The 27,851-nt window shown below is 40.8% G+C and overlaps 1 protein-coding gene across 2 annotated transcripts; it reads right to left on the reverse strand.

The window, feature by feature from the left end:
- Positions 1-861: 861 nt before the first annotated feature.
- Positions 862-27,406, reverse strand: si:ch211-136a13.1 (HHIP-like protein 1). Of its 2 annotated transcripts, XM_056441789.1 has the most exons (14): positions 26,462-27,406; positions 16,892-17,156; positions 13,160-13,439; positions 11,813-11,938; positions 10,734-10,877; positions 9,125-9,237; positions 8,825-8,965; positions 8,061-8,135; positions 7,566-7,692; positions 7,197-7,342; positions 6,750-6,831; positions 5,979-6,061; positions 5,375-5,716; positions 862-1,956 (listed from the first exon to the last, which is right to left on the reverse strand). In XM_056441789.1, exons 1-14 carry the CDS (start codon positions 26,738-26,740, stop codon positions 1,292-1,294), a joined length of 2,868 nt encoding a protein of 955 aa, XP_056297764.1. In that variant the 5' UTR covers positions 26,741-27,406; the 3' UTR covers positions 862-1,291. The 2 variants fall into 2 exon arrangements, with proteins under 2 accessions (XP_056297764.1, XP_056297766.1); XM_056441791.1 differs by lacking the exon at positions 8,825-8,965.
- Positions 27,407-27,851: the final 445 nt, after the last annotated feature.

Raw genomic sequence — 27,851 nt, forward strand, 5'->3', positions numbered from 1 at the left:
AACACTCAGCTGTTATAAATCTTTTTTTTTACTTGGTCTGAGGAAATATTAAAATTTTATGAGATAGGATTTTAGAGTTTTCTTAAGCTGTAAGCCATAATCAGCAATATTAAAAGAATAAAAGGCTTGCAATATTTCAGTTGATTTGTAATGAATCCAGAATGCATGACATTTTTGTTTTTTCAATTGCATTACAGAAAATAAAGAACTTTATCACAATATTCTAATTTTCTGAGACAGTCCTGTATATATCAGCGTCTTTGGGTCATTGAAAAGCGCTTTACAAATATAATGAATTATTATTATTATTATTATATATATATATATATATATGGATATAATTAAAACATTTGATATATATATATATATAAAAACAATAATCATATATATACCGTAGATATAATTATTGTTTTTTTAATAGATATATATATCTATAATTATTTTATTTATTATATCCATGTCCACTTCTTATATATATTTTTAAAATATTAAAATATATATACTAAAATAAATATATATAGATTAATTTTTTTATTATACATATAGAGAGATTTTTAAAAGTAAGTATATATATATAATAATAATAATAATAGAAAAATCTATATATATTTACTTTAATATATATATATAATACATTATGTATATTCAAAATATATATATATATTTTTTTAATATATATATTATAATAAAATTATAAATATTGAAAGAGTATATATATTTATTTTAATATACATGTTGATTGTGACATATACACATGTCAAATGTAATTTAACTAAATTATGTCTCAATTGCCGGGTGACGTGCAGGTTCATTAAAAAAAAAAATCTGTAGACCTTTGATTCTATCTTTCTCTTTTCAACCTTTTTAATCAAACCCGTTGCATAGACGTCTTCAGTGTGTGCTTCACTCTCTTTTTTTCAAAATTGTAGATCATATTTATTCAAGAGAGTGTAAAATTCGTGACTCCAGAGTTTTGGAGAAACTCTCAAGGTCTATGCTCCTCTGAAAGGTGGAAATAAAATCCCCAAAAACAGAACATTTTAATATATGTACGGACATCATTTTTGCATTCGGCTGTGGGCGAGAAATTACAAATCAAACATCAAAATGAAAACAGGAAAACAGAATAAAATACAACTTGTTGACATTTTTTGCTAAACTGCCATCACCAACATCAATGAGCAGTCTGTAAAAACCTTTTACTCCTTCAAATGATCTCTCATCATTTTTGTATTCTTCTCAGGGAAACATCCATTTATTTCTCCATTTTCTCTCCTCTTTTCTTCTCCTCCTACCCGCAGATCACCCCTACGTCCTCTCCGTGTGAACAGTTGTGTTTCCCGACCCGCGACCTCTTGCAGTCCAGCAGCGACCTCTCCCCGCCCTCACACTCCACGTCGTCCAGCAGGATCTTGACGCCGGCGTCCGCCTCCCCCATCGCCGCCCTCTTCATCACCGCCAACGCCGTCGTGAAGCCGACCTGCCGACACACCACCGTGCCCGCCCTGCTGGTGAAAAGGTCGTCGCACACCGTCCCCCACTCGCCGTGGATGAAGACCTCCACTCGGCCTCGATCCGACAAACCGTCGACGCTCACCAGTCGCACCGAGCCGGCGGGCGGCCTCCTCCCTCCTCTTCCTCTCTTGTGGCCGCGACCTCTTTCTCGAGGCCTCTTATAGTCTTGGTTACCCTCCCCGCCGCTCGCCAGCTTCTCTCCGAGCCACCGCTGGTCTTCCCGTGTCTTGGGCGCCGTCGGGTCGATCGGCGGTCTCCGGGGTTTGGAGCCCGACGATGTCGTTGGTTTCTGGCTCCAATACGGCGCCCGCGGCGTGGTCAACGCTTCGGGGCGCTCGGAGTATCGTGAAGAAGAGGTCAGAGCCGTCTGGGGTAGTTTAAGGGATGAGGTCAAGGGTTGGGAGGTGGTAAAATGGGGGTACTGAAGGGGTCTCCAATGACCTGATGGAGAGACAGAATCACCCTCTTTATATGTAGTTTAACAATTTTTTTCTTTTAAATAATTGTTTGTTCATTTTTTGGAAATGCGCCTGTTTGCTTTCTTGGCGAGTGTCAAGTAAATAAATGAGATATAAGATATAAAGCGTTAATTAGTCCCATTGTTTCCTCGTCTTTAAACTATAAGCGTAGCTAACTGGCTGCTGTTTGGGATGAAAACATCAATAACTTTTTCCTATCTTCTCATCTAAAGTTGCAAGAAAGCAAATAAGCACATTTACCAAGAATGTCAAACATATCTTTAATTAATAAATTGGTCATTTTGAGTTATTCTTGAAAAACAAGACGAGGAGAAGACGTAAACACAGACAACACAAAGATGAATGTCCAAACTGAAGCTGATGAAGAACCATTTATTCAAAATAAATAATGCCAAAGTAACCCGATTTAAATTAAATTAATACCCCCGAAACATAAATAAGCAACATTTATCCTGCTTTATACTCTTGTACCAGCCAAAGAATATCGTTCAAGCGGGAATTAAAAGTTGCCAAATAAGAGCTAATTCCCCCTGAGTTTGACTTGAAAGGCTCAAGCTGCATTTACATGAAATCAGGCAGGCGGCCGACGGAAGACATGTTGGTGAATGTGCTTATATTCGGGGTTTTCCGTCCACCTTATCCATGTAAATGAAGCATTATTCTCACCCTCTAACTCCGCAAAAGGCAAATTGTCTTTTTGGTCAGTATGCAGAACATAAGCAGACATTTAGACATTGGAAAACTAAATGTACTTTATGCAAGTTTTCTAACAACTTGACTTAAATGAAGTGAATACTTCTAATATTGGGAATTAGTGACCTTTTGGGGGTTTTCTCCCCTTGCTTTTCCAGTTAAAGTGCTAAGACTGATACATAGCAGAAGTAAAGAAAGGAAATTTGATTAAAGAACTTACTACTGGATCGATGTACAACGGTTTGCGTAACGTCTTTTAAAAAGTTACTTCTCCTACAAATGTCAAAACTACTTAACCTACATAACCGCCATAGTTGGCGTTAGCTAAGAAATAAGTTATGTAACTAAAGTAAAATATGTCATTGTTCACGAGCTCCGGGGTTTCTATCCACCGCCTCTCCTCATCACCACTATTTAAGACTTTTTTAGGCCTGCATGTCTTGGCTCACAATGTTGTGGGTTATATACAAATTACAGTTCATAATTGTTAGTCTGTTAAAAAGCAAGCAGTGGATGAGAATAGCCTGATTGGCTGCATATTGATTTATGGACTCTCAGAAGAGGTAAATATGAGTATTAAGATCTTGAATATACATAACGCTTTAATAGCCAGAAGACAGTTTCTACCTTGCAATATTTTAAACTTGTGTGCAAACCAAAAACTGGTTTAAAAAAAGGGGAATAATCCATATTTACACTTAACCAACTTCGACTTAGCTGCCAAACAACTTCAATTCATATTTACTATTCATATATAACGTGTAGCTAACGCGTGCAGCAACCCATATGGCGACTTTCAGTTATAGTTTCTTAATTTTAAAGTGGTTTGATTTTAGAGAAAATTTCTATTGATCGTCCAAGGAAATTAAATTGCACAGACGTTAGCTAAACCAGCTCCTAGCATGTTAAAATGTGAAGCAACCAACTTCGACTTGCCTGCCAAACAATTTAAATTCATATCTTCTATTCATATATAACATGTAGCCAACACGTGCAGCAACCCCTCTGGCAATAATTTGCAGCTTCAACTCATATTTTTTAAATTTTAAAGTGGTTTGTGCAAATTTATATTAATCGTCCAAGGAAAGTAAGTTGCACAGACGTTAGCTAAACCAGCTACTAGCGTGTTAAAATGTGAAGCAAAAACAAAATGCAGATGAAGAAAGGGTTTCTATCCCCTGACTTTCTTTTGGCCTGCATTTCTTGATTCATAATTTTATATATTTAAATATATTTTATAGATTTATATACAAATTATGGTTAGTAATTTAGCCAACACATGCAGCAAACCCTCTGGCAGTTATTTGAAACTGCAACTTATAGTTTCTTTCAAAGTGGTTTGTGGAAATTTCAATTAATCGTCCAAGGAAAATAAATTACACAGACGTTAGCTAAACCAGCTACTAGCATGTTAAAATGTGAAGCAAAAACAAAATGCAAAGAAAGAAAGAAAGAGTTTCCATCCCCTGACTTTTTTTAGGCCTGCATGTCTCGGCTCACAATTTTGTGAGTTATATACAAATTATGGTTAATAACTTAGCCAACACGTGCAGCAACCCCTCTGGCAGTTATTTGCAGCTTCCACTTATAGTTTCTTAATTTCAAAGTGGTTTGTGGAAATTGCTATTATCGTCCAAGGAAAGTAAGTTGCACAGACGTTAGCTAAACCAGCTACTAGCATGTTGAAATGTGAAGCAAAAACTAAATGCAGAGGAAGAAAGGGTTTCCATCCCCTGACTTTCTTTAGGCCTGCATGTCTTGGCTCATAATTTTATATATTTAAATATATTTTATAGTTACACTACCGTTCAAAAGTTTGGGGTCACTTAGAAATGTCTTTATTTTTCAAAGAAAAGCACTGTTTTTTCAATAAAGATAACATTAATCAGAAATACACTCTATACATTGTTAATGTGGTAAATGACTATTCTAGGTGGAAACGTCTGGTTTCTAATGAAATATCTCCAGAGGTGTATAGAGGCCCATTTCCATCAACTATCACTCCAGTGTTCTAATGGTACATTGTGTTTGCTAATCGCCTTAGAAGACTAATGTCTGATTAGAAAACCCTTGTGCAATTATATTAGCACAGCTGAAAACAGTTATGCTGGTGATATAAGCTATACAACTGGCCTTCCTTTGAGCTTGAAGTTTGAAGAACAAAATTAATACTCCAAATATTAATCATTATTTCTAACCTTGTCAATGTCTTGACTATATTTTCTATTCAATTTTCAATTCATTTCATAAATAAAAGTGAGTTTTCATGGAAGACACGAAATTGTCTGGATGACCTCAAACTTTTGAACGGTAGTGTATATACAAATTATGGTTAGTAATTTAGCCAACACATGCAGCAACCCCTCTGGCAGTTATTTGCAACTGCAACTTATAGTTTCTTTCAAAGTGGTTTGTGGAAATTTCAATTAATCGTCCAAGGAAAATAAATTTCACAGACGTTAGCTAAACCAGCTACTAGCATGTTAAAATGTCAAGCAAAAACAAAATGCAGAGGAAGAAACCGCTCGGCTTGTTGCCGGTTGCTTCTCCCAGCAACACGGCGTGCACCAGAGGACCGGTGGGTTCAATGTTAGTAACATTTGACTTAGTGGTTGTGTACATTGTGGGTCTAGTGGTTGAATAATCAGCGGAGCTGGTTTGGTAAACAGCTGCACCAGGAGGCCTACCGGTGGGTGAGGTGGTGGCGGGGGTTGTTGCCATGGTGACCTGGACCGATGTTGGTACGGACGCTGTTGTTGTTGTTTTTATTGTCGCTGCCGCTTTTAAGGTCGGTGGTGTTGTTGACGGTGGCGGCGACGTCGTTTTCCTCGGCCGTAATATATTTGTTGTTGTCGTTCTTGCTGTTGTTGGGGGTTGTGGCGTTTTTCTTAACGTTTTTCTCGTCGGGAACGGTGGTTTCATGATTATTATCGGGAATTTTCTTCTCGCCGGCGCTTTCGTGGTCGTGGTTGTTCTCGCGGTTGTCGTGGGAACGGCCGTGGTGGTCGGTTTCTTGTTGATTACGAACTCTGTCAACAAGAAAGACATTTTTTATTGATTTGTTTTAGCTAGAGAGACTATGTAAACATATATTAACTAAATATTGCACATTGACAAGATTATGAGAATTATAGACATTATATTTTATTTAGCATACAACAAATAAAGCTCCGATGTGTGGCTTAGAGTCTAATGTTATTATACACAACAACAACTAAAGACAAATGAGAAAACACAAGTGTAACCAGAATGTTTCAATGAAACCAAAACGTTATTTTAAGATGTCCGAACCTTCTTTGGGGTAGAAGTGAATCAGTTTCCCTTTTATCTTCACGTGTGACGGCTTGATGCTGCATCTCCCTGGCGCTGCTCGCCTGAAACAAACAAGCATATTCAATGCACCTCTTACATGCTTTTATTTTTTTAATGTAGCTTTTAAAAGTTTCTTGGTCATAATTCTATTGTATTCTAAGATCAGTTGTTCTACATTGATATTAGATTAGTGGTGATACACGTGTCCATGTGTATCGCAGTCACTAAGCAACAAGAATGATGAGCACAGAAAAAAAGATTAAAATTAAAAAAAGTATGTGTGATCATTTAGAAAAAAAATCTATATGTATATATATTTCTACTTTATAAATACATGTGTATATATATGTAGTTCTTCTTTTTTTCATTTATATATATATATCATTTATATGTATGTGTGTGTATATATATATACATATCTTTATATATATATATATCTTTATATACATATATATACATATATTTATATATGTATATATATCTTTATATATATCTTTATATATATCTTTATATATATATATATATATATATCTTTATAAATATATATATATACATATATACATATATACTGTATATACAGTGTATATATAAATGTCCTGCTCACTTCAAGTCTTGTTCAAATTTTTTTGATAACATTTAAGAAGCGTAGACAAAATAATAATTAGACAAAAACGCGCCCTGGATATATACATATATATATATGTATATGTATATAATGATGAAACTGTGTGTGGCGCTGCCGTTCTCTACCTGGAGGGGTCCACGATCTTATAAATGACTCCGGCTCTGGCTGTGGCGCTCGCGGTTCCAGTGGCTAAGAAATACATTTCCCCTGAAAAAAAAGAAAGAAAAAAAAGACGAAGATGGTCGACGGCAGGGAGAAAGATAAGGAGGAGGGACGGGAATATTTAGAAAGTGAAGAAAAAAGGAGAGAAACCACTTAACAGACTAAAAATGTGTGTTACGACTAAATTTGAGAAATCTGGAGGGGAGAAAATCTTTAAGACCAGTTCAGGTGAAACTGAAACCTGTATTGTGAATTTAATATCGTCAACATGTTAAGTAATTACACTGGAAACAAACCCCTTAAGCCTTAAGGAACCATATATTTGAACTTCACATCTCTTTGATCTCGCTGATGTCGAGATGTGAATCTCTTTTCGCGATGCAGCATATGTGTGAAGGTTGTTAACTCACCTGCTTCATCCTCAGCAAAAGAGATGATGTATTTGTAGTAGCTGTTGATGAGTTTGGGGAACCTGCAGGTCTGGTCTCTCCCCATGCAGATCTCATTGTACTCCCATTCGCCTGAAGTGACGTTCTCCTTCAGAGACATCAGGCGCCTGGAACAGAAACAATGGGACATGAACCCGAACAGCCCCACCAAAGTATTTGGTTTTCTACCTATAGATCTTCTACCTAGATATATCTGTGCATCTTTGAATGAGGCTTTGTATCACACTCAGCGCCCGTTGGACCAGGTCCAATGGTCTCTTCAGGGATCGGAGAGACTTCTATCCTTTCCAAAGTTTAGATTTTTTTTTTGAATAACGCAGAATCACGAACCCGCTCATGAAATCCCCGAAGATGTAGAGTCCGTTGAGGTTGGGCATCTGGCAGCCTCTGTATACGTAGCCTCCCGTCACCGACTTGCCCAACTTGTGGGGGTAAGCGAAGATCGGCAAGACGTCGTCTAGAGGAAGATAAACAAACGCATCGGTTCATCATCACCGCGACGACGGCAGCAATATGTACAAAGAGAAATGAAGTGTGTGTGGAAAGTCACTCAAACACACACACTTGCAGTATGCGTGCAGGATCCACCAGTATGAGTGCAGGACGCACCAGTATGCATGCGATACACACCAGTATGCATGCAGGATGCACCAGTATGCATGCGATACACTCCAGTATGCATGCAGGGTGCACCAGTATGCATGCTGGATGCACCAGTATGCATGCAGGGTGCACCAGTATGCATGCTGGATGCACCAGTATGCATGCGATACACACCAGTATGCATGCAGGATGCACCAGTAAGTGAAAGCAAAGTGAGCTCACCCAGCGAGGAGTTGTGACAGAGTTTCCGGTCGTAGCAGCTGAAACCTTCTCTGGCTCGCCAGCCGTAGTTTCCTCCTTTGAAAACATGCAACGACAAAGTTAGAGCAACTTCTCAAGGAAAGAGATTATCCTCCTGTTGTTCACAACGCAGAACATATACTTTTGAAACACACGTCTCAGAACTCTGAGGCCACTTTTAGATCTCTAGATAATACGATCCCAATGACCTTCATCCTGAGAGAGAAGACGGAGATTAAAATGATCTTAAACACGCACACAGAAACATGAAGGTGGCATCTGGAACTGAAAATGGTTCTTCAGAGTGATGCCATAGAAGAACCATTTATGGTTCCACCAAGAACCTTTTAACCCAGGGTTCTTTAAAGAACCATTTCCTTAAATAGTTCTTCAAAGAAACTCTGAATGTGTCTCAAAGAACCTTAAAAATGGTTCTTTAAGGCACCATTTCTGGTTCCTCAAAGAACCTTTCAAACCAGGGTTCATGAAGGTGTCTCAAAGAGCCTTAAAAAATGGTTCTTTAAAGAACCATTTCCTTAAATAGTTCTTCAAAGAACCTATAAATGTGTCTCAAATAACCCTACACAAATGTTTTTTACGGCACCATTTCTGGTTCTTTAAAGAACCATTTCCCTAAAAAGTAGGTGATGGTTCTCCATAGAACCACAAATCCTTTTAAGGAACCATTTTAAGAACCATTATTCCTCCGTGTGCAGAAGAAGGGGTTAAATCTCTCGCCGTCACACCTTTGACGATGAGGTCCACTTCTTCGTATTTGTTCTGGCCGACGTCGCCGCAGAACATCCGGCCTCCCCCGCGGCCCGTCGCGGGGTCGCCGCGGTCGACGGAGCAGCGCCACATGTTCCGCACGCCGTACGCGAAAATCTCTGCGCGGAAATGTAGACGATGACACAAAATAGAGCGAATACGTCCTCTGTGCTTCTCGACCGACGCAGGTCTGATAGCGTTCATCAAGTTCATCTTACAGGCGACTTAAAGGACGTAACGGCTTCGTTATGTCGTGAGGAAGAGTTTTAGGGATTCACCAGATCGAGAGTCCTTCTCCCTCAGGAAGGGGTTGTCTGGCGGGATGCTGTAGGGGGCGCCGGCGTCGTTGTTGTCCACGTCCACGCGAAGCACCTTGCCCAGCAGAGTGGATCTGGAACACAGCAGAGGAGGAAGAGTCAGAGAGGAGGAAGAGGCGGAGAGGAGGAACGAGTCAATGAGGAAGAGAGTCAGAGAGGAGTAAAGAGAGGAAGAAAGAGACAGAGAGGAGGAACGAGTCAGAGAGGAAGTGAGAGGCAGAGAGGAAGAGTCAATGAGGAAGAGAGTCAGAGAGGAGGAAGAGGCGGAGAGGAGGAGGAGGAGAGGAGGGAGAGACAGAGAGGAGGAACGAGTCAGAGAGGAAGTGAGAGGCAGAGAGGAAGAGTCAATGAGGAAGAGAGAGTCAGAGAGGAGGAAGAGGAGGAGAGGAGGAGGAGGAGGAGGAGGAGGAGGAGAGTCAGAGAGGAGGAACGAGTCAATGAGGAAGTGAGTCAGAGAGGAGGAAAGAGAGGAAGAAAGAGACAGAGAGGAGGAACGAGTCAGAGAGGAGGAACGAGTCAGAGAGGAAGACAGAGGCAGAGAGGAGGAAGAGTCAATGAGGAAGAGAGTCAGAGAGGAGGAAAGAGAGGAAGAAAGAGACAGAGAGGAGGAACGAGTCAGAGAGGAGGAACGAGTCAGAGAGGAAGAGAGAGGCAGAGAGGAGGAAGAGTCAATGAGGAAGAGAGTCAGAGAGGAAGAGAGAGAGGAAGAAAGAGACAGAGAGGAGGAACGAGTCAGAGAGGAGGAACGAGTCAGAGAGGAAGAGAGAGGCAGAGAGGAGGAAGAGTCAATGAGGAAGAGAGTCAGAGAGGAAGAGAGAGGCAGAAAGGAGGAAGAGTCAATGAGGAAGAGAGAGTCAGAGAGGAAGAGAGAGGCAGAAAGGAGGAAGAGTCAATGAGGAAGAGAGAGTCAGAGAGGAGTAAAGAGAGGAAGAAAGAGGCAGAGAGGAGGAACAAGTCAGAGAGGAGGAAGAGTCAGAAAGGAGGAAAGAGAGGAAGAAAGATGCAGAGAGGAGGAACGAGTCAGAGAGGAGGAAGAATCAGAGAGGAAGACAGAGTCAGAGAGGAGGAAAGAGAGGAAGAAAGAAGCAGGGGGGAAGGAAGAGTCAGAGAGGAGGAGGATAGTCAGAGATGAAGAAAAAGAGGAGGAACGAGTCAGAGAACATCAAATGATGCGAGCAGCTCCCAGACTCCGTTTACAGGAAGATAACGTCTTTAAAAGCTTTAATTCATATAAAAAGAGCAATTTGAACTCTGAAGTTTATCTTCTGCATAATTGTAATTTTTAACTTTTAATATATGTTTATGTCGGCAACATCTCACGTCACCTGACACCACGGTGAGCTTTAAAACTGTCAACAACCTCAGAAAAATCTAAAAAACGAAGATATACGTTACTTTTTTGTATATAATATTAAATTACACACAAGGCCGGAGCTTCTGCGAGGAGAATGATTTTCGTCAAATTTTTCCTTTTGCTCACATTTTCAAATGTTCTAAATATATTTCGTCACCACAATGAACCACTTGGAAAAGACTGAAGTGGCCGTCATCAAGCGCCTTCATTTCTCACTTGTTCTGTGCGTTGCCAAACTTTCCAAACGGGTCCCCCGCCCGCCCTCCGTCACCGATGAAGACGTACAGGTACTCGTCGTGGCCGAAGAGAAGCTGTCCTCCGTTGTGATTGGATGCCGGCTCTCTCACCTCAAGAATGGTCCTAAACCAGAAAGTACGAGAACCAGAGCTTACAAGATATTCCTTTTCATCCAAACATCTAATAATAATATTAATAATACTAATATTATTATTATTAATAATTATAATAATTTTATTATTATAATAATAATTAATGCTATTATAATAATAATTATAAAACATTTATTTTTATAGCGCTTTTCAAGGTACTTAAAGACATTTTACGTCACATAATTAAAACATCCTTCAAATCTATCAAATTTCTATAAAAAAATAAGTTGCTGTTTACACACATAACTGAAACATTGTTAGCAGCGTAACTTTTTTAATAGATATTTGACTGAAGGAAATTAAAACTTCCAGGTCATGTGAAGCCAGAAAGAAAGACTCTTAGATATTTATTTTAGGTATGATTTTTAAGGGAGATCAACTGTCCACTTTGAACCAATGAATTATTCTTATTTATTTTTAATTTGTATTTAAACATTTATTTTACCAGGTGAATACTATTGAGATTAAAAATCTCTTTTTCGAGGGTGACCTGGACAAGACAGGCAGCGACATAATAAACACATAGTTACAAACAAAAAAACATAATAAACACATAGTTACAAACAAAAAAACATAATAAACACAGTTACAAACAAAAAACATAATAAACACATAGTTACACACAAATAAACACAGAACAGGATGAGTTAAAAGGAACTAAAAGTTAAGAGACTGACATAACCTGAGTTAATTTAAGAAACATTGACATGTTTGGGAACCTGCCTCCATTTCGTTCCTTTACATGTAAAATGTAAAAACAGTGAGTGGTATCAGTTCTTTGAGTTTTAAATGGTACTTATTTAAGTCGCTATGACTTGACCGCGTGATGCATATGTTTGGATAATCTCCTCATAATTAAGCTCCTGAAGCTGTTGTCTGGTCTCCCTCCTGCAGGTGAGCGCTCACCTCTCCGAGGCGTGGTCCAGCTGGTTGTCGTCGTGCGTTTGCAGCGTGAACTCGCTGACGCGGATCCTCTCCTCCTTCTTCACGGACACAGAGTAGTACACATAGGCCTTTCTGACCGTACTCATCCTGTCAGCATGAGAAGAAGCACGAAGAACACTTCACAAAGGGAGCTTTTACTTTGAAAATCCATTGAAAATCATGCAAATAATGAGTATATTCAATTTGAGTACACCTGAAGTCTTACTAATCATAAGTATACTTAAAGTGTGTTATTTTGGAAGAACTTATTTTTTACTTAATATATAAATAGTATTTCGGTACTATTTGAAGTATACAAAGTACTCTTGGTGCACAATTAATATCAATGGCATTTTTCTTTTGGGTATATTTAAATCTGTATTTATCAAATGTGATTTAAATACATTGTTTCAATGATAATTTAGAGCATATATTTTGAAATATACAAAACATATGTTTGAAAACAAAGTTTAAAGAAGTGCATTTAAGTAACTGCACAGAACTTACACTTAAAGTATATTTTTCTTAAAATATATTTCTTGAAAGTATAAACTACAGAACAATTATTTTAAAGTGTGTTAAAAGTTGAATTTTTAAAATAGGTGAAAGCGTGACTAGTATTATTTTTTATATATTTTCTGGAAGTATATTTCTTTGATAGTACATTTTAAATGTACTATTGACATTCTAAGTATATTTTAAATACATTAAAGTATATATTTCACCTATATAGCATATATTTTGAAATATACAAGAAATATTGTTTGAAAACAAAGTTTTAAAATGTACAATTAAGTTGTTGCAGATAAATTACACTTAAACTATATGTTTCTCATATTTCTAGTACAATTATTTTAAAGTGTATTAAAAAGTAAATTTTTAAAATATGTGACTTTACTATACGTTTTATGTATTTGCAGAAAGTACATTTCTATGATAGTATATTTGAAATGTACAATTGACATTTTAAGTATATTTTAAAATACATTAAAGTATATTTCTTTGCCCGGGTTTAGAGCATATATTTTGAAATATACAACAAATATTGTTTGAAAAAAAAGTTTAAACAAGTACATTTAAGTAATTGCAGAGAAATGACACTTAAACTATATTTTTCTTATATTTCTTATATTTTAAAATATTTCTTATATTTTAAAAGGTGAATAAAAAAAAAAAGTTGACTTTACTATATGCGTTTGCAAAAAGGTACATTTCTATGATAGTACATTTGAAATGTACAAATGACATGTTAAGTATATTCTAATTTAGCGTATACATTAGACATCTTAAGTATATTTTAAATACATCAGAGTGCATGTATTTGTGCACCTGGGGTGCAGGGCGATGCAGAGGAAGCCCCTCTCGTCTCCGGCCCACGGCGAGGTGAGCACGGCCTGCGTGAGGTTGAGGAAAGGTCGGTCCAGCCTGGAGCCGTTGGCCAGGTAGACCCAAACGTAGCCGAGCTGCTCCGCCACGAAGAACCGGTGGGAGCCGTCGTTGGCGTGGACCATGGCCACCGGGTTACGCAGCCCGTTGGCCACTTCCTGCAGGCACAGCTCCAGACACCCTTTGGGGTCCTCGCGCACCAAGCCCAGGTTAGCATTGAGCTCTGGGGACAGAGGAGAGGACGCAGGAGGTGAGGAGGGAGGACAGGAGAGAGGACGCAGGAGGGGGGGAGGGAGGACAGGAGAGAGGACGCAGGAGGTGAGGAGGGAGGACAGGAGAGAGGACGCAGGAGGTGAGGAGGGAGGACAGGAGAGAGAGAGGACAGGAGGAGGTGAGGAGGGAGGACAGGAGAGAGGATGCAGGAGGTGAGGAGGAAGGACAGGAGAGAGGACGCAGGAGGGGGGGAGGGAGGACAGGAGAGAGGATGCAGGAGGTGAGGAGGGAGGACAGGAGAGAGGATGCAGGAGGGGGGAGGGAGGACAGGAGAGAGGACGCAGGAGGTGAGGAGGGAGGACAGGAGAGAGGATGCAGGAGGTGAGGAGGGAGGACAGGAGAGAGGACGCAGGAGGTGAGGAGGGAGGACAGGAGAGAGGACACAGGAGGAGGGAGGAGGACAGGAGAGAGGATGCAGGAGGGAGGAGGAGGAGGAGGAGGAGGAGGAGGAGGACAGGAGAGAGGACGCAGGAGGTGAGGAGGGAGGACAGGAGAGAGGATGCAGGAGGTGAGGAGGAGGACAGGAGAGAGGATGCAGGAGGTGAGGAGGAGGACAGGAGAGAGGACGCAGGAGGTGAGGAGGAGGACAGGAGAGAGGACGCAGGAGGTGAGGAGGGAGGACAGGAGAGAGGATGCAGGAGGTGAGGAGGGAGGACAGGAGAGAGGACGCAGGAGGTGAGGAGGGAGGACAGGAGAGAGGATGCAGGAGGTGAGGAGGGAGGACGGGAGAGAGGAGGCAGGAGGTGAGGAGGGAGGACAGGAGAGAGGACGCAGGAGGTGAGGAGGGAGGACAGGAGAGAGGACGCAGGAGGTGAGGAGGGAGGACAGAGGAGAGGATGCAGGAGGTGAGGAGGGAGGACAGGAGAGAGGACGCAGGAGGTGAGGAGGAGGACAGGAGAGAGGACGAGGAGGTGAGGAGGGAGGACAGGAGAGAGGACGCAGGAGGTGAGGACAGGAGAGAGGATGCAGGAGGTGAGGAGGGAGGACAGGAGAGAGGACGCAGGAGGTGAGGAGGGAGGACAGGAGAGAGGATGCAGGAGGTGAGGAGGGAGGACAGGAGAGAGGATGCAGGAGGTGAGGAGGGAGGACAGGAGAGAGGACGCAGGAGGTGAGGAGGGAGGACAGGAGAGAGGACGCAGGAGGTGAGGAGGGAGGACAGGAGAGAGGATGCAGGAGGTGAGGAGGGAGGACAGGAGAGAGGACGCAGGAGGTGAGGAGGGAGGACAGGAGAGAGGATGCAGGAGGTGAGGAGGGAGGACAGGAGAGAGGACGCAGGAGGTGAGGAGGGAGGACAGGAGAGAGGACGCATGTAGGAGGTGAGGAGGAAGGACAGGAGAGAGGACGCAGGAGGGGGGGAGGGAGGACAGGAGAGAGGATGCAGGAGGTGAGGAGGGAGGACAGAGGAGAGGACGAGGAGGAGGGAGGAGGAGAGGACGAGGAGGGGAGGAGAGGAGGAGGACAGGAGAGAGGATGCAGGAGGTGAGGAGGGAGGACAGGAGAGAGGACGCAGGAGGTGAGGAGGGAGGAGAGAGGACGCAGGAGGTGAGGAGGGAGGACAGGAGAGAGGACGCAGGAGTTGAGGAGGGAGGACAGGAGAGAGGACGAGGAGGTGAGGAGGAGGACAGGAGAGAGGACTCAGGGACAGGAGAGGAGGAGGACAGGAGAGAGGACGCAAGAGGTGAGGAGGGAGGACAGAGGAGAGGACGCAGGAGGTGAGGAGGGAGGACAGGAGAAAGGACTCAGGAGGTGAGGAGGGAGGACAGGAGAGAGGACGCAGGAGGTGAGGAGGGAGGACAGGAGAGAGGATGCAGGAGGTGAGGAGAGAGGACAGGAGAGAGGACGAGGAGGTGAGGAGGGAGGACAGGAGAGGACGCAGGAGGGAGGGAGGACAGGAGAGAGGAGGGGAGACGCAGGAGGTGAGGAGGGAGGACAGGAGAGAGGACGCAGGAGGTGAGGAGGGAGGACAGGAGAGAGGATGCAGGAGGTGAGGAGGGAGGACAGGAGAGAGGACGCAGGAGGTGAGGAGGGAGGACAGGAGAGAGGACGCAGGAGGTGAGGAGGGAGGACAGGAGAGAGGACGCAGGAGGTGAGGAGGGAGGACAGGAGAGAGGACGCAGGAGGTGAGGAGGGAGGACAGGAGAGAGAGGAGGAGGAGGAGGAGGAGGGAGGAGGGAGGAGGAGAGAGGACACAGGAGGTGAGGAGGGAGGACAGGAGAGAGGATGCAGGAGGTGAGGAGGGAGGACAGAGAGAGGAGGAGGAGGAGGAGGGACGGAGGGAGGTGAGGAGGGAGGACAGGAGAGAGGACGCAGGAGGTGAGGAGGGAGGACAGAGGAGAGAGGACGCAGGAGGTGAGGAGGGAGGACAGGAGAGAGGACGCAGGAGGGGGGGAGGGAGGACAGAGGAGACGAATGAGTCCTCATGAGCACACGAGACAGAATGAGGTGTCTCAGGTGTCTCAGGTGTCCGAGACTCAATTAGTCCAGATTCCTTTCTCAGGTTTCATCAGGTGAGCGATCAACAACACACCGCTGCCAGAATTTGATGTTTAGCTGCCCCTATTTTGCCTGTTTTGCGGACCCTTTTATTGCCGGTCTTGCTCCCCATTTTTTGCCTGTTTTTCTACCCTTATTTTGCCTGTTTTGCTGCTATTTTAGCTGTTTAGCTGCCCCTTGTTTGCCTGTTTTGCGGACCCTTTTATTGCCTGTTTTGCTGCCCCTTTTTTTGCCTGTTTTGCTGCCCTTATTTTGCCTGTTTTGCTGCTATTTTGCCTGTTTAGCTGCCCCTTTTTGCCTCTTTTGCTTCTGTGGCAGCTGTGTCTGATTTGGCCTCGGCTGCTGGTGATTGTTAGTCAGCGCAGCAGCCCCACCTTATAAATGCTCCCACTTGAGAGTGGAGGGGAGAGGAGAGCAGAGCGGCACGTTGCTCGGTCTGCTCGGAAGCGTAAAAGTGCTAAATGGAACACAACTCTTCTTGCTAACTGGTGTCTTCTGTCTGGGTGGATCAGCTTCTGTTTCGCATGGTTATGAGTTGTGCATCTTTTGGCTTTTAATTGTTTATTTGTAGATTATTTTCATGGTTTCTTGTAATAATCTCCTGGTTCCTTTGACTAAACATGTCTCTGGACAAACATCAGGAATGAATCTGTGTCCTTAACACTTCTCAAACTATATATTGGGGTTGTTAAACTCTATTTCTTGGGGTGTAAGCCCCCAGGTGGCGCTGTTGCGTCCCTTCCATCCCCCTCCCTTCAGGTCTCGCCACATTCAAGTGAAGTTCAGGTTCCTCCCATTGAGACATTTATTTGTCTGTTCACGTCGACTGAATGAAATAAGTGTGTCTCAGTCGATGCCCCCGCCAGCTGCTGGACATAAACACCTGTCCCCACATGTCCACCTGCACACCTGCGTTGGTCAGGACATTCGGATAGCAGTACTGTTTGTCCTTCAGCTCCAGGAAGTTGCAGAACTTCCTGCGGTCGTCCTCGATGGACGCCGTCAGGTTGGCGAAGCTCTGCGCGCTCCCCGAGTCCTCCAGCAGGAGGCTGAGCGTGTAGCGGCAGCGCCGCCAGTAGTCGGAGCAGTACGCGCCGCACAGGCCGGGCAGCGCGCGCATGGGCGTGTTGGCGTCTTCGGCGTCGTACAGGTGGGCGGCGTACGGAGAGCACTCCTGCAAAAAAGAGAGATGAATATCGGGGAAACTCTCGAGAGCGATTTAAAGTTACAAAGAAGCCGTCACTGCACCGGTACGGGGGCGGAGCTCAGAAATTACACAGGGGGAGACTCACAAATACACACAGAACAATTCACAAATATATTGGATTTACGAATAATAATAATAATAATAATAATAATAATAATATAATAATATAAATAATAATAATTATTATTATTATAATAAAAATAAAAATTATAATAATTATAATAATTACTATTTGTATAATACAAATTATTATTATAATAATAATTATGATAATAATTATTATTATAATAATAATATAATAATTATTATTATTATTATTATTAATAATTATTATTATTATTATACAAATTATTATTATTATAATAATAATAATTATTATTATTATTATTATTATTATTATAACTTTATTTATAAAGCACCTTTCAAAACAAAGTTTGCAAAGTGCTCTACAGAGAGTCAAGGCAAAATAAATAGAATGGTAAGATACAAATATAAAATTTTAAAAATAAAATGAATTAAAAAACACAAACAAAATTGGGGGAACCACAGAACTGCATAAAAGGACGACATCACTTAAAAGCTGTTCTATAAAAATGGGTTTTAAGAAGTGATTTAAAAGAAGTTACTGATTCAAATGCACGCAGAATCATTCAAAAGTACATTCCAATGCAAACATACATTTTCTATGTGGATTGTTGTGCATTTGTGGGTTTTTGAGACTCCAAATTGTTTTCAACCAGATCAGATGTCGCTCTCATTTTCAACCAATCACATGAGCGTGGGCGGGGCTTATCTCCGTGGCTTTACTCCGTGGAAACAGTTATCATCTCCTTCATCCACCGTGAAGAAATAACCACTATTTCTGCTTTATTCTTGTCGTGGACGTCCCACAAACACAATCTGTGGTTGCGTGTGTGTGTCTGTTAGAGCCGATGTGTTTATCTTTCGTTAAAGTTAGGGAGACACGTATGAATACGGGACCGCTGCTCGCCGCCTCGCTGTGATTGGTCGGGGTTACACGCAGGAGAGCCGTGAGAGCCTCCGGTATAAATGGATCCCAGGAAGGTCCACTCAGTGATTAAGTCACGACCACACCGTCCACACGCAGCCGAGCTGCAGTCACGTCATGTGGTCGCCGTGGTGATCGTTCTCTCGGCGGCCAGAGCGTCGTAACCGAGAAGATGAGAACCGAGAGAACCGAGAGAACCGAGAGAGACACGCGAGTGGAAAAAGAAAACAGATACAAACAATTCAGTTCAGTTTATTTTGTATCGCCCAATGTCACAAATTACAAATTTGCCTCAAAGGGCTTTAGAGTCTGGACACATGCGACATCCCTGACCTTTGACCTTTGACCTCACATCGGATCAGGAACAACTCCCAAGAAATAGAAAAAACTCTTTCACAGGCAAAATAAAGGACAGAGGAGGATCCCTCTCCAGGATACAATAGATGTCATGTGACCAGATGAACAATAGATGAACAATAGATGTCATGTGACCAGATGATCAATAGATGTCATGTGACCAGATGAACAATAGATGAACAATAGATGTCATGTGACCAGATGATCAATAGATGTCATATGACTAGATGAACAATAGATGTCATGTGACCAGATGAACAATAGATGTCATATGACCAGATGAACAATAGATGTCATGTGACTAGATGAACAATAGATGTCATGTGACCAGATGGAATCATTACAGAGTAACAACACATTCAATGAGTATGACAGAGTGTATGAATAGTTGGTAGTCGGCAGGTAGTTTTGCGGGCGGCTGAAGCTCAGTGGGGTAAGAGGGCCGTCCTGCAACCCCAAGGTTGTCGGTTCGATCCCCGCTCTCCCCATTAGTTGCAAGTCGAAGTGTCCTTGAGCAAGGCACTGAACCCCCAGTTGCTTCCCGGGCGCATCACTGAAGCCCACTGCTCCTTAATAACTAAGGATGGGTTAAATGCAGAGAACTAATTTCCCCTTGGGGATTAATAAAAGTGTATATATATATTTTTTTAAAAATATTTTAGTCGGCATGGACCACGATCCAGACCTCCGTGACCCATCAGGCAGGTGGAGGTAGAGAAGAGGAGTGGGCGGAGCTTCAACAGGGCCATGGCAACTGACTAGATGGTCACCTGATCCAAGACTTCAGATTAAGGGCAATACATTTAATTTCTCCTGCCCGGAGATGAGCTCATCTTTATTAGAGATCATTTTTGGAAAAGGAAAATAACTGGATGCAAAAAAGTTTGAATAATTCAGAAGACGTTAGAAAAACTTTGGCAAAGAATTCGTATATATAAGTAAGTCGAAATAATGAGATCGTGTCGAAATAATTATGACTTCCAGGATCCTCCTTTGTTTTCTCTCAGTGGCGGCAGTGGGCTTCCACAGCTGCGCCTGCAGTGGACCTCCAATATATTATAAATAAACCTTTATTGACCCCAAACAAAGAGACACAGAGAAGCTAACTGTGAAACAAAGACTCTTTATCACATGACATGAAAGAGCTTCACTGGACCGAGATCAGAGCAAAACAAAAATCTGTGTTCCGTCTGCAGATTCTGCTGACGCTGCAGTTTTCGCGGTGACCTGGGATGCGGAGCATGATTTATTAAACTTTGATTTATTACGCAATCATCCAATAGGATATTTTAGTAGAGAAGCAAGAGCGATGCAAATGTTTCACATCAATGTGTCTGATGCATCGTCTTTATATTCAGGAGACGTATCACATTTAAAGGTGCAGTACAGAGTTCTGTTATTCGTCTACGTGCCTCTCCTGTTCGACCCACTGAAATATATTTTTTTTAAAGCCATTGTTCTGAGTTTTATTTTGGCTCCTCGTATCATAGGTTGGGATAAATGTGTGTAAGTACTAACAGCTGTTCCCTAACAACGCCGCCTCTTCTAACTACAATAATGTGTGTTTACGCGCAGTTTTTAGAATATACTGAAATAAAAAAGCAAATAAGCCTCTTTTTTTTCTGACTTCACACAATGCAATGGAAGGTTTTATTAGAGAGAGAAAAGAGATGTACCCCAAAAACATTTTTGACAAAGAGAAATATTAAAATATTAAAAAAGAGAAGTAAACTGATCTTATTGGACTAGGACCGACCCGACTGGAGCCAGTTATTGAGTTTGAAAAGCTCGGCTGCCTCCAGGGATCGAGCTCGTTGTTGTGGTGCATTCACTTCGTGTCGGGAAACTTGAACATCTGCAATGTTCTGCTGCTGTCACAGCAAGCCGGGAGGACGGCCTGGAACGTATTAACAATGCAACGTGGGGAAAGCAATGAATTCAATGTTCTGTTGTTCTCACTCTTTGTCTGCAAGTGGTTTTATAGTTGTATTACATTTTAAATATTGAATTTACTTGAATCAGAAATCAAGTTAAAACACACACACACACACACACACACTCAAACACGTCATTCTAATATAGTCAAAATGTACAATTTGACTTTTAAACTTGTTTATTGATCTTCGGTTTTTTAAAAGTTTTCTCTTCCTGCTTTTCTTTTTATTTTATCTTTATCTATCTCTTTATCTAACTTCACTGCTTTTATCTCTCTTTCTTTCTTCCCCTTCTTTCTCCCTCTCACAGGAAGTCGATAAATCCTGCGTGTGTGTGCCCTCGGCCGGAGGAGGAAACGGTTGTTTGTTTGGTCAGTTGAGCTCCGGGGTGGTGACAATCTCCCTCTTGTCTCCCTGACACACACGCGCACACACACACACACACACACTTCTATCTGTCTCTCTCTCTCTCGCTCCACATCGTTTACCTCAAACAACACAACGTGGAGTTCTAGAGAAGATTTGGAAGTGTTTATGAAAATATATATAATACGATTACAATCTTATAATTTGTATACATATATAAATATATATAAATATATATGTAAATATAATATATATACATATATATATATATTAAAACAAATATATATATAAGTATATATAAATATATATATATTTATATACATATAAATATATATTATATAAATATATTTATATGTATAAATGTATATAAATATATATACATATAAATATATATATAAGTATATGTACATATAAATATATATGATATATATAAATATAAATATATATATATATTTAATATATATATATATATATATACATAATATATATATATATTATGAGATTGAAATTGTAAAATATGGAGAATTTTTTTATCCAAATTGTTAATTATTATAAATTATTATACTGTAATGACTGCTCAATGACAGTATAGGAGCTTGTTACTATAAGTAGCAGCTCATGCATTTAAAAAAAATAATATTTACATTATTCTGGATTCTATATCTCTCTATCTAACTCAAACTAGACTCCCTGTGAGCTGCAGGGCTGTCGTAACACACACAATCCACACAACCACAGCGGGCTATAATTACCACTATGATGGAAACCTATACTTTAGGAGTCACGACTTCAACATGACGTACAACTTCCAGGAAGATTTAAGGTTGTATTCACTGCTTTTGCAGAATGAAAGATCTTCACATGAGTAATATGGGCCGGGACGAAACGTTGCACACACCATCTGCACAGAGTTAGTGTTTTCTGCAAAGTCAGCACCTAATTATGCAATCAGCATGTTGGACTATAAGCTCCCCGGGCTCAGTCTGCCAGGGAAGGAGAGGTGAATCTGTTTCAGATCAGGGAGCTCAGAAAAGAAATTAAAAAACTTAGAGATACCGATACAGAAACTCTGATTGAATTACATCACAAATCAATGCCACTCGGAAGGAGCTGCAGTGGTGAGATTCTACTGCATCCCTGAAGCTATGATCACAACATCATCAACACCGGACCGAGTTGTGATTGGTTATAAAAAGGTTGCATGCACTGTAAATGTAATTATATATATATTAGGGCTGTCAATCGATTTAAAAAAATTAACTAATTAATCGCATATTTAGAAATTCATTAATCGTGAATTTTTTTCTTTCTTTTAAAGACTAAATCTTCTAAATGAACGAGTAATCCCTTCAGACAGCGTGTATTTTAGACACTTGTTTAAATGTATTCTTTTTTAAAGACAAAACTTCACACAGAGCTGTGTTTTCAAAGAGGCTGCTACATATAAAGTGCCAGCGAGGTATTTAATATTGTGGATGATAAATTGTTTCTTCAGTGAAACATCCAGATCAGTAAGAAAAGGTGTATTAGAGACCCCATTGGTCCTGTCATCTTTAACATTGAACAGCAGCAGAACCAGTGGCCTTGGTAAACTGACTGACATTCAAATATGTAATGTTAACCCTCTGGAGGCTGGGCTCATTTTATACATTTTACAAAAACATGTAAATTCACCTTTTAAAGTCTTTTGCATGTGACACATCCCAGTGTTTCCCCACCATTCTATCAGGTTGAGGCCCCGCCCCCCTGTAATGTTCTCTATAGCGCCAGATTACAGCAGAAGTAATGTACGGTTCTTTCCTTAAAGACGTCTTTGTTCTTTTATTAAACTAAACGTCTGTTGTTGGTCGTCTCTCCAGCAGCGTGTCATTCTGTCTCGACGTGTCGTTCACACTTCTCGGCTCTCCGTCTCGCGCGCCGCAGAGCTCCATGCCGGCGTGTCTGCGCGAGCATCGGGGCGGAGCAAAAAAAAAGAAAGTCACCGACACGTCGCCCTCTGCTTCTCTGTGAATATCGAGGAGCAGACGGGAGGAAGGAGGCGGACTGCCGCGGCTTGACACTCAGAGGAGTGCAAAAACTTCAACGCACACCGGAAGTAAACAAAGTTGCGTTAATTGCGTTAAAATATTTTAGTGCGTTAATCGCGGCCAAATTAATCGCATAGATTAATGCGTTAACGCTGACAGCCCTAATATATATATACATACATATTTATATATATCTAAATATATATCTAAATACATATATATAATATATTATATATATATATTATATATTATATATATGTATTTATATATATAAATGCATATATATATACATATATATGTATTTATATATAAATATATGTATATATAAATACATATATATATAATATATTACAGGACTGTCTCAGAAAATTAGAATATTGTGATGAAGTTCTTTATTTTCTGTAATGCAATTAAAAAAACAAAAATGTCATGCATTCTGGATTCATTACAAATCAACTGAAATATTGCAAGCCTTTTATTCTGATTTATTGCTGATTATGGCTTACAGCTTAAGAAAACTCAAATATCCTATCTCTAAATATTAGAATATCATGAAAAAGTATACTAGTAGGGTATTAAACAAATCACTTGAATTGTCTAATTAACTCGAAACACCTGCAAGGGTTTCCTGAGCCTTGACAAACACTCAGCTGTTATAAATCTTTTTTTACTTGGTCTGAGGAAATATTAAAATTTTATGAGATAGGATTTTAGAGTTTTCTTAAGCTGTAAGCCATAATCAGCAATATAAAAAAAAATAAAAGGCTTGCAATATTTCAGTTGATTTGTAATGAATCCAGAATGCATGACATTTTTGTTTTTTTAATTGCATTACAGAAAATAAAGAACTTTATCACAATATTCTAATTTTCTGAGACAGTCCTGTATATATATGTATTTATATATAGATATATTTATATATGTACATATATACATATATATATATATATATATGTATTTATATATATATATGTATATATATAAATATATATATACATATATAATATATATATATAAATATATATTATATATGTATATGGAGTGACCGGGCCTTCTCGGCAGCTGCACCCCCCCTCTGGAACGCTCTCCCCATCCACATCCGTCAGGCTCCCACGCTACCATTATTTAAGCAAGCCCTCAAAACACACCTCTTCCAAATCGCGTTCACCTGCTAATCCCTGACCCTGATACGACTCATACAGTTTCTCCAGTTTGTCACCCTGTTTGTTTTCCTTTCTTCACGTTACTGTTTGTTCGTCTTGTCTGCTAACTTTTTGTTTTGTTCTGTCTGTCTCTTGTTCCCTGTAAAGCATCTTTGGGTACTTAGAAAAGCGCTATAGAAGTCCGAATTATTATAATATATATATATAATTATATAATCACAACATTATTTAACATAAGACAGTTTTTGATGTGATTGGTTATAAAACGGTGGCATGCACTGTAAATGTAAGATGATTTTAACTAATTCACAGTGGTTTTCCTTCACTCATTATTTATATTTCTATAGAACTATGGGTTAAATTTAGTTTTTAAGGTGGAACAGAAAGACTGGGATATGATTGATAGTAGAAGCCTAAAAATAAAAAAAATTCTTCCAGCTCATTTTGATCGGGTAGTTAAAAACTACAACGTGTAATTTTGTGGGATTTCCAAAAAGTTAAATAAATGTGTTGTTATTCTCCCTCTGAGTCTGGAGTTCAGCTGACTTGTGTTGTTTATATGTATATATATATATATATATATATATCTATATATAAATATATAGATCTATATATTTTTATTTATTTAAATATATATATAAATACATATATATATGGATATTAAAACATATATATAAAATTCTAGATAATTATATGATCACAACATAATTTACATACACATACACATACATACGTTTTTAATGCGATTGCTTTTAAAAAGGTTGCGTGCACTGTAAATTTAAGATGTTTTTGACTAATTCGAAGTGGTTTCCTTCATTCACGATTTATATTCATATAAAATGACGGTTTAATTTAGTTTTTCGAATCCACAACTTAAGGTCGAATAGAAAGACTGAATATTGTAATGTTGTGGTATTTCCATAAAGTAAAGTAAGTGTGATATTATTCTGCCTGAGTCTGGAGTTCAGATGACTTACGCCTGTGTTTGCCTCCCGTGAGAGAAAATACACCCAAAAAAAGTGTTTTCTGGGAATCTGGAAGGGATGATGCATGAAGCAAATAATTCTTACAGGATGCTCTGCATGAGAAACTGTAATACAGTGAGTTGTTTTCAGGTCGGGACTTTTTCTTATTGCATATCTGGCTCAAAGGATTCCCTCCGAGTTTAGGTGATGTTTGATATTCCAACTCTTGCTTTATTCCATGTTATTATTTGGCTTGTTTATTGTTCCCAGGCTGCAATTAGCAAGCAAACCCATTAAAATTATCAATAATTAAGATGGTTACAATCTCCACGTCGCCTTTGAACCTCACATTGAGATCGGATTCATACCGATGAATCATCCCTAGGGGAAACAACTTTGAGGATGCATATCTCTTGGAAAGATGGAGCGCAAAGGTCCAAACTAACTCAGACCATAGATACATATGTGAAAAATCTATGCTAGAAGTTTGACTTTGAAAAAGTGAAGCGGGACAAAGTTAGAGAGGTTTTAGTACAGAGCATTTCCGTTAGCTAGTTGATAGACAAGTGTATGTGTGTATATATATATATATACGGCATGGTTTCAGTCACATACTCAAATTTAAAAACTTTGAGGATGCATATCTCTTGGAAAGATGCAGTGCAATGGTCCAAAATAACCCAGACCATAGATACATATGTGAACAATCTCTGCTAAAAGTGTGACTTTGAAAAAGTGAAGCGGAACAAAGTTAGAGAGGTTTTAGTACAGAGCATTGACGTTAGCTAGTTGATAGACAAGTGTGTGTGTGTGTGTGTGTATATAGGTCATGGTTTCAGTCACATACTCAAATTTAAAAACTTTGAGGATGCATATCTCTTGGAAAGATGGAGTACAAAGGTCGAAACTAACGCAGACCATAGATACATATGTGAACAATCTCTGCTAGAAGTTTGACTTTCTTTGACAAAGTTAGAGAGGTTTTAGTACAAACAATGTAGGTTAGTTATTTAGTTAGTTGATAGAAAAGTATAGGTGTGTATATATATAGGTCATGGTTTCAGTCACATACTCAAATTTAAAAAATTTGAGGATGAATATCTCTTGAAAGGATGTAAACCAAAAGTCCAAACTAACCCAGATCATAGATACATATGTGAACAATCTATGCTAGAAGTTTGACTTTGAAAAAGTGAAGCGGGACAAAGTTAGAGAGGTTTTAATACAGATCATGTAGGTTAGTTATTTAGTTAGTTGAGTGTGTGTGTGTGTGTGTGTGTGTGTGTGTGTGTGTGTGTGTGTGTGTGTGTGTGTGTGTGTGTGTGTGTATATAAATAAATCGTGGTTTCAGTCACATACTCAAATGTAATTAATAACACATATTATCCCTCCCTTGAACATCTGGAGTGTAGACACACATTCACGATATAACAGGTGGGTGCTGGGCTCACCTGGCAGAGGATGCTGCGTATGTACTGGGCGCAGGTGGTGTACCCCGCGTGGTCGAAGTTGGCCATGATGGTGTAGAACTTGACGGATATCTCTCCGTCCTTCTCCAGATCGCAGCATCCGAACTTGGAGTACTCCTTGCAGAACGCCAGGGGCTGCCGGGGTTCGAACGGAGGCTTGTAGTCCAAACACTGCGGGTGACAGCGCCCCCGCCTGGCCTGGAGGAGCAACAGCAGGACGAGGACGAGGAGGTGCCGCAGAGTGCAGGTCCGTAGGGTCATGATGGGACAGGGTATCGGCTCTAAAGGCCGCCTGGGTGTGATATTTCACTTCAATGTGTGAAGAGAAGAGGGAAGCTTTGTTGTTGGACAGTGGACACGTGACATGTCCACACACGGCTGTCAATCACGCGCGTGACGCTCTAAGCGATCTTTCCTGGAAGTTTGGATGTCCTCATTCGATTGCTGGCATTGGATCTCGGCCACCATGTGTGTGTGTGTGTGTATCAAACACACGGACCCAGCATCACACCTGCCCTCAAAACCAACACATGGTAGATGGCGAGCCGCCTCGTGGCGTGTTGGAGAAGAGGTCACGTGAGGTCGGGCAGGTCCGGTGGATTCTTTCGATGCTGATGGTGAACCGACGTCCCCGAAAAGTCCCGACGACGTGGAGAGAGTCGGTCCGTGGTGTCGGTCGTGGTGTCGTCCAAAAGAAAATACACACAACTTCTTGCGAGAGTGTCCAAATCTTCCAGGAAACTGAACGTCCGTCACATGGTCGTTTCTTGTGGATATTCAAAACCCTAGAAGTAATGCAGCAGGAGGAGAAAACATGAATTCAAGTTGCCCCTTCGGCCCGAAACTTTCTGCAAAGATATTTCCGTCCCTCGGAGAGTCTGACATGAGCCGTGTGGCGGCGGCAGACATGCAGAGTGGGAGAGAGAGAGCTTTCCTTTCATTTAGACACACACACACACACACACACTCACACACACACACACACACACACACACACACACACTCACACACACAGCCACGCTGCAGAACTTAGATCCCTCCCTTCTCTTTCCTGCTCCTCCTCTTTTCATTTGCTCTTTCACTCTCTCTACAAAGGACACGTGCATGCCTTGACATAGCATGTGGTCTATATTGCCCTGAAGTTGCAACTTCCCACCCCCCCCCCCCTCCCCCCGCCGCCTCCCGACAGCATTCCCAGACCTCCTCTCTTTCTCTACCGTTTTCCAGACAAACTCACTGGTGTGTGTGTGTGTGTGCGTGTGTGTGTGTGTGTGTGTGTGTGTGCGTGTGTGTGTGTGCGCGTGTGTGTGTTCAGATGATTCAGGAACCGATGGGTTCTCCAGGCACGGATCCAAATCTCCTGTTGGAGAAC

The sequence above is a fragment of the Pseudoliparis swirei genome, chromosome 20 (genome assembly GCF_029220125.1).
Source record: "Pseudoliparis swirei isolate HS2019 ecotype Mariana Trench chromosome 20, NWPU_hadal_v1, whole genome shotgun sequence".
NCBI classification, from domain to species: domain Eukaryota; kingdom Metazoa; phylum Chordata; class Actinopteri; order Perciformes; family Liparidae; genus Pseudoliparis; species Pseudoliparis swirei.

Coding starts and splice junctions, on each gene's coding strand:
- si:ch211-136a13.1 (XM_056441789.1), bottom strand. CDS start 26,740: ATGACCCTACGGACCTGCACTCTGCGGCACCTCCTCGTCCTCGTCCTG. Junction 11,939..13,159: donor TGCATCGCCCTGCACCCCAG/GTGCACAAATAC, acceptor TCATGCTGACAG/GATGAGTACGGTCAGAAAGG. Junction 9,238..10,733: donor TTTGGCAACGCACAGAACAA/GTGAGAAATGAA, acceptor GCTGTGTTCCAG/ATCCACTCTGCTGGGCAAGG.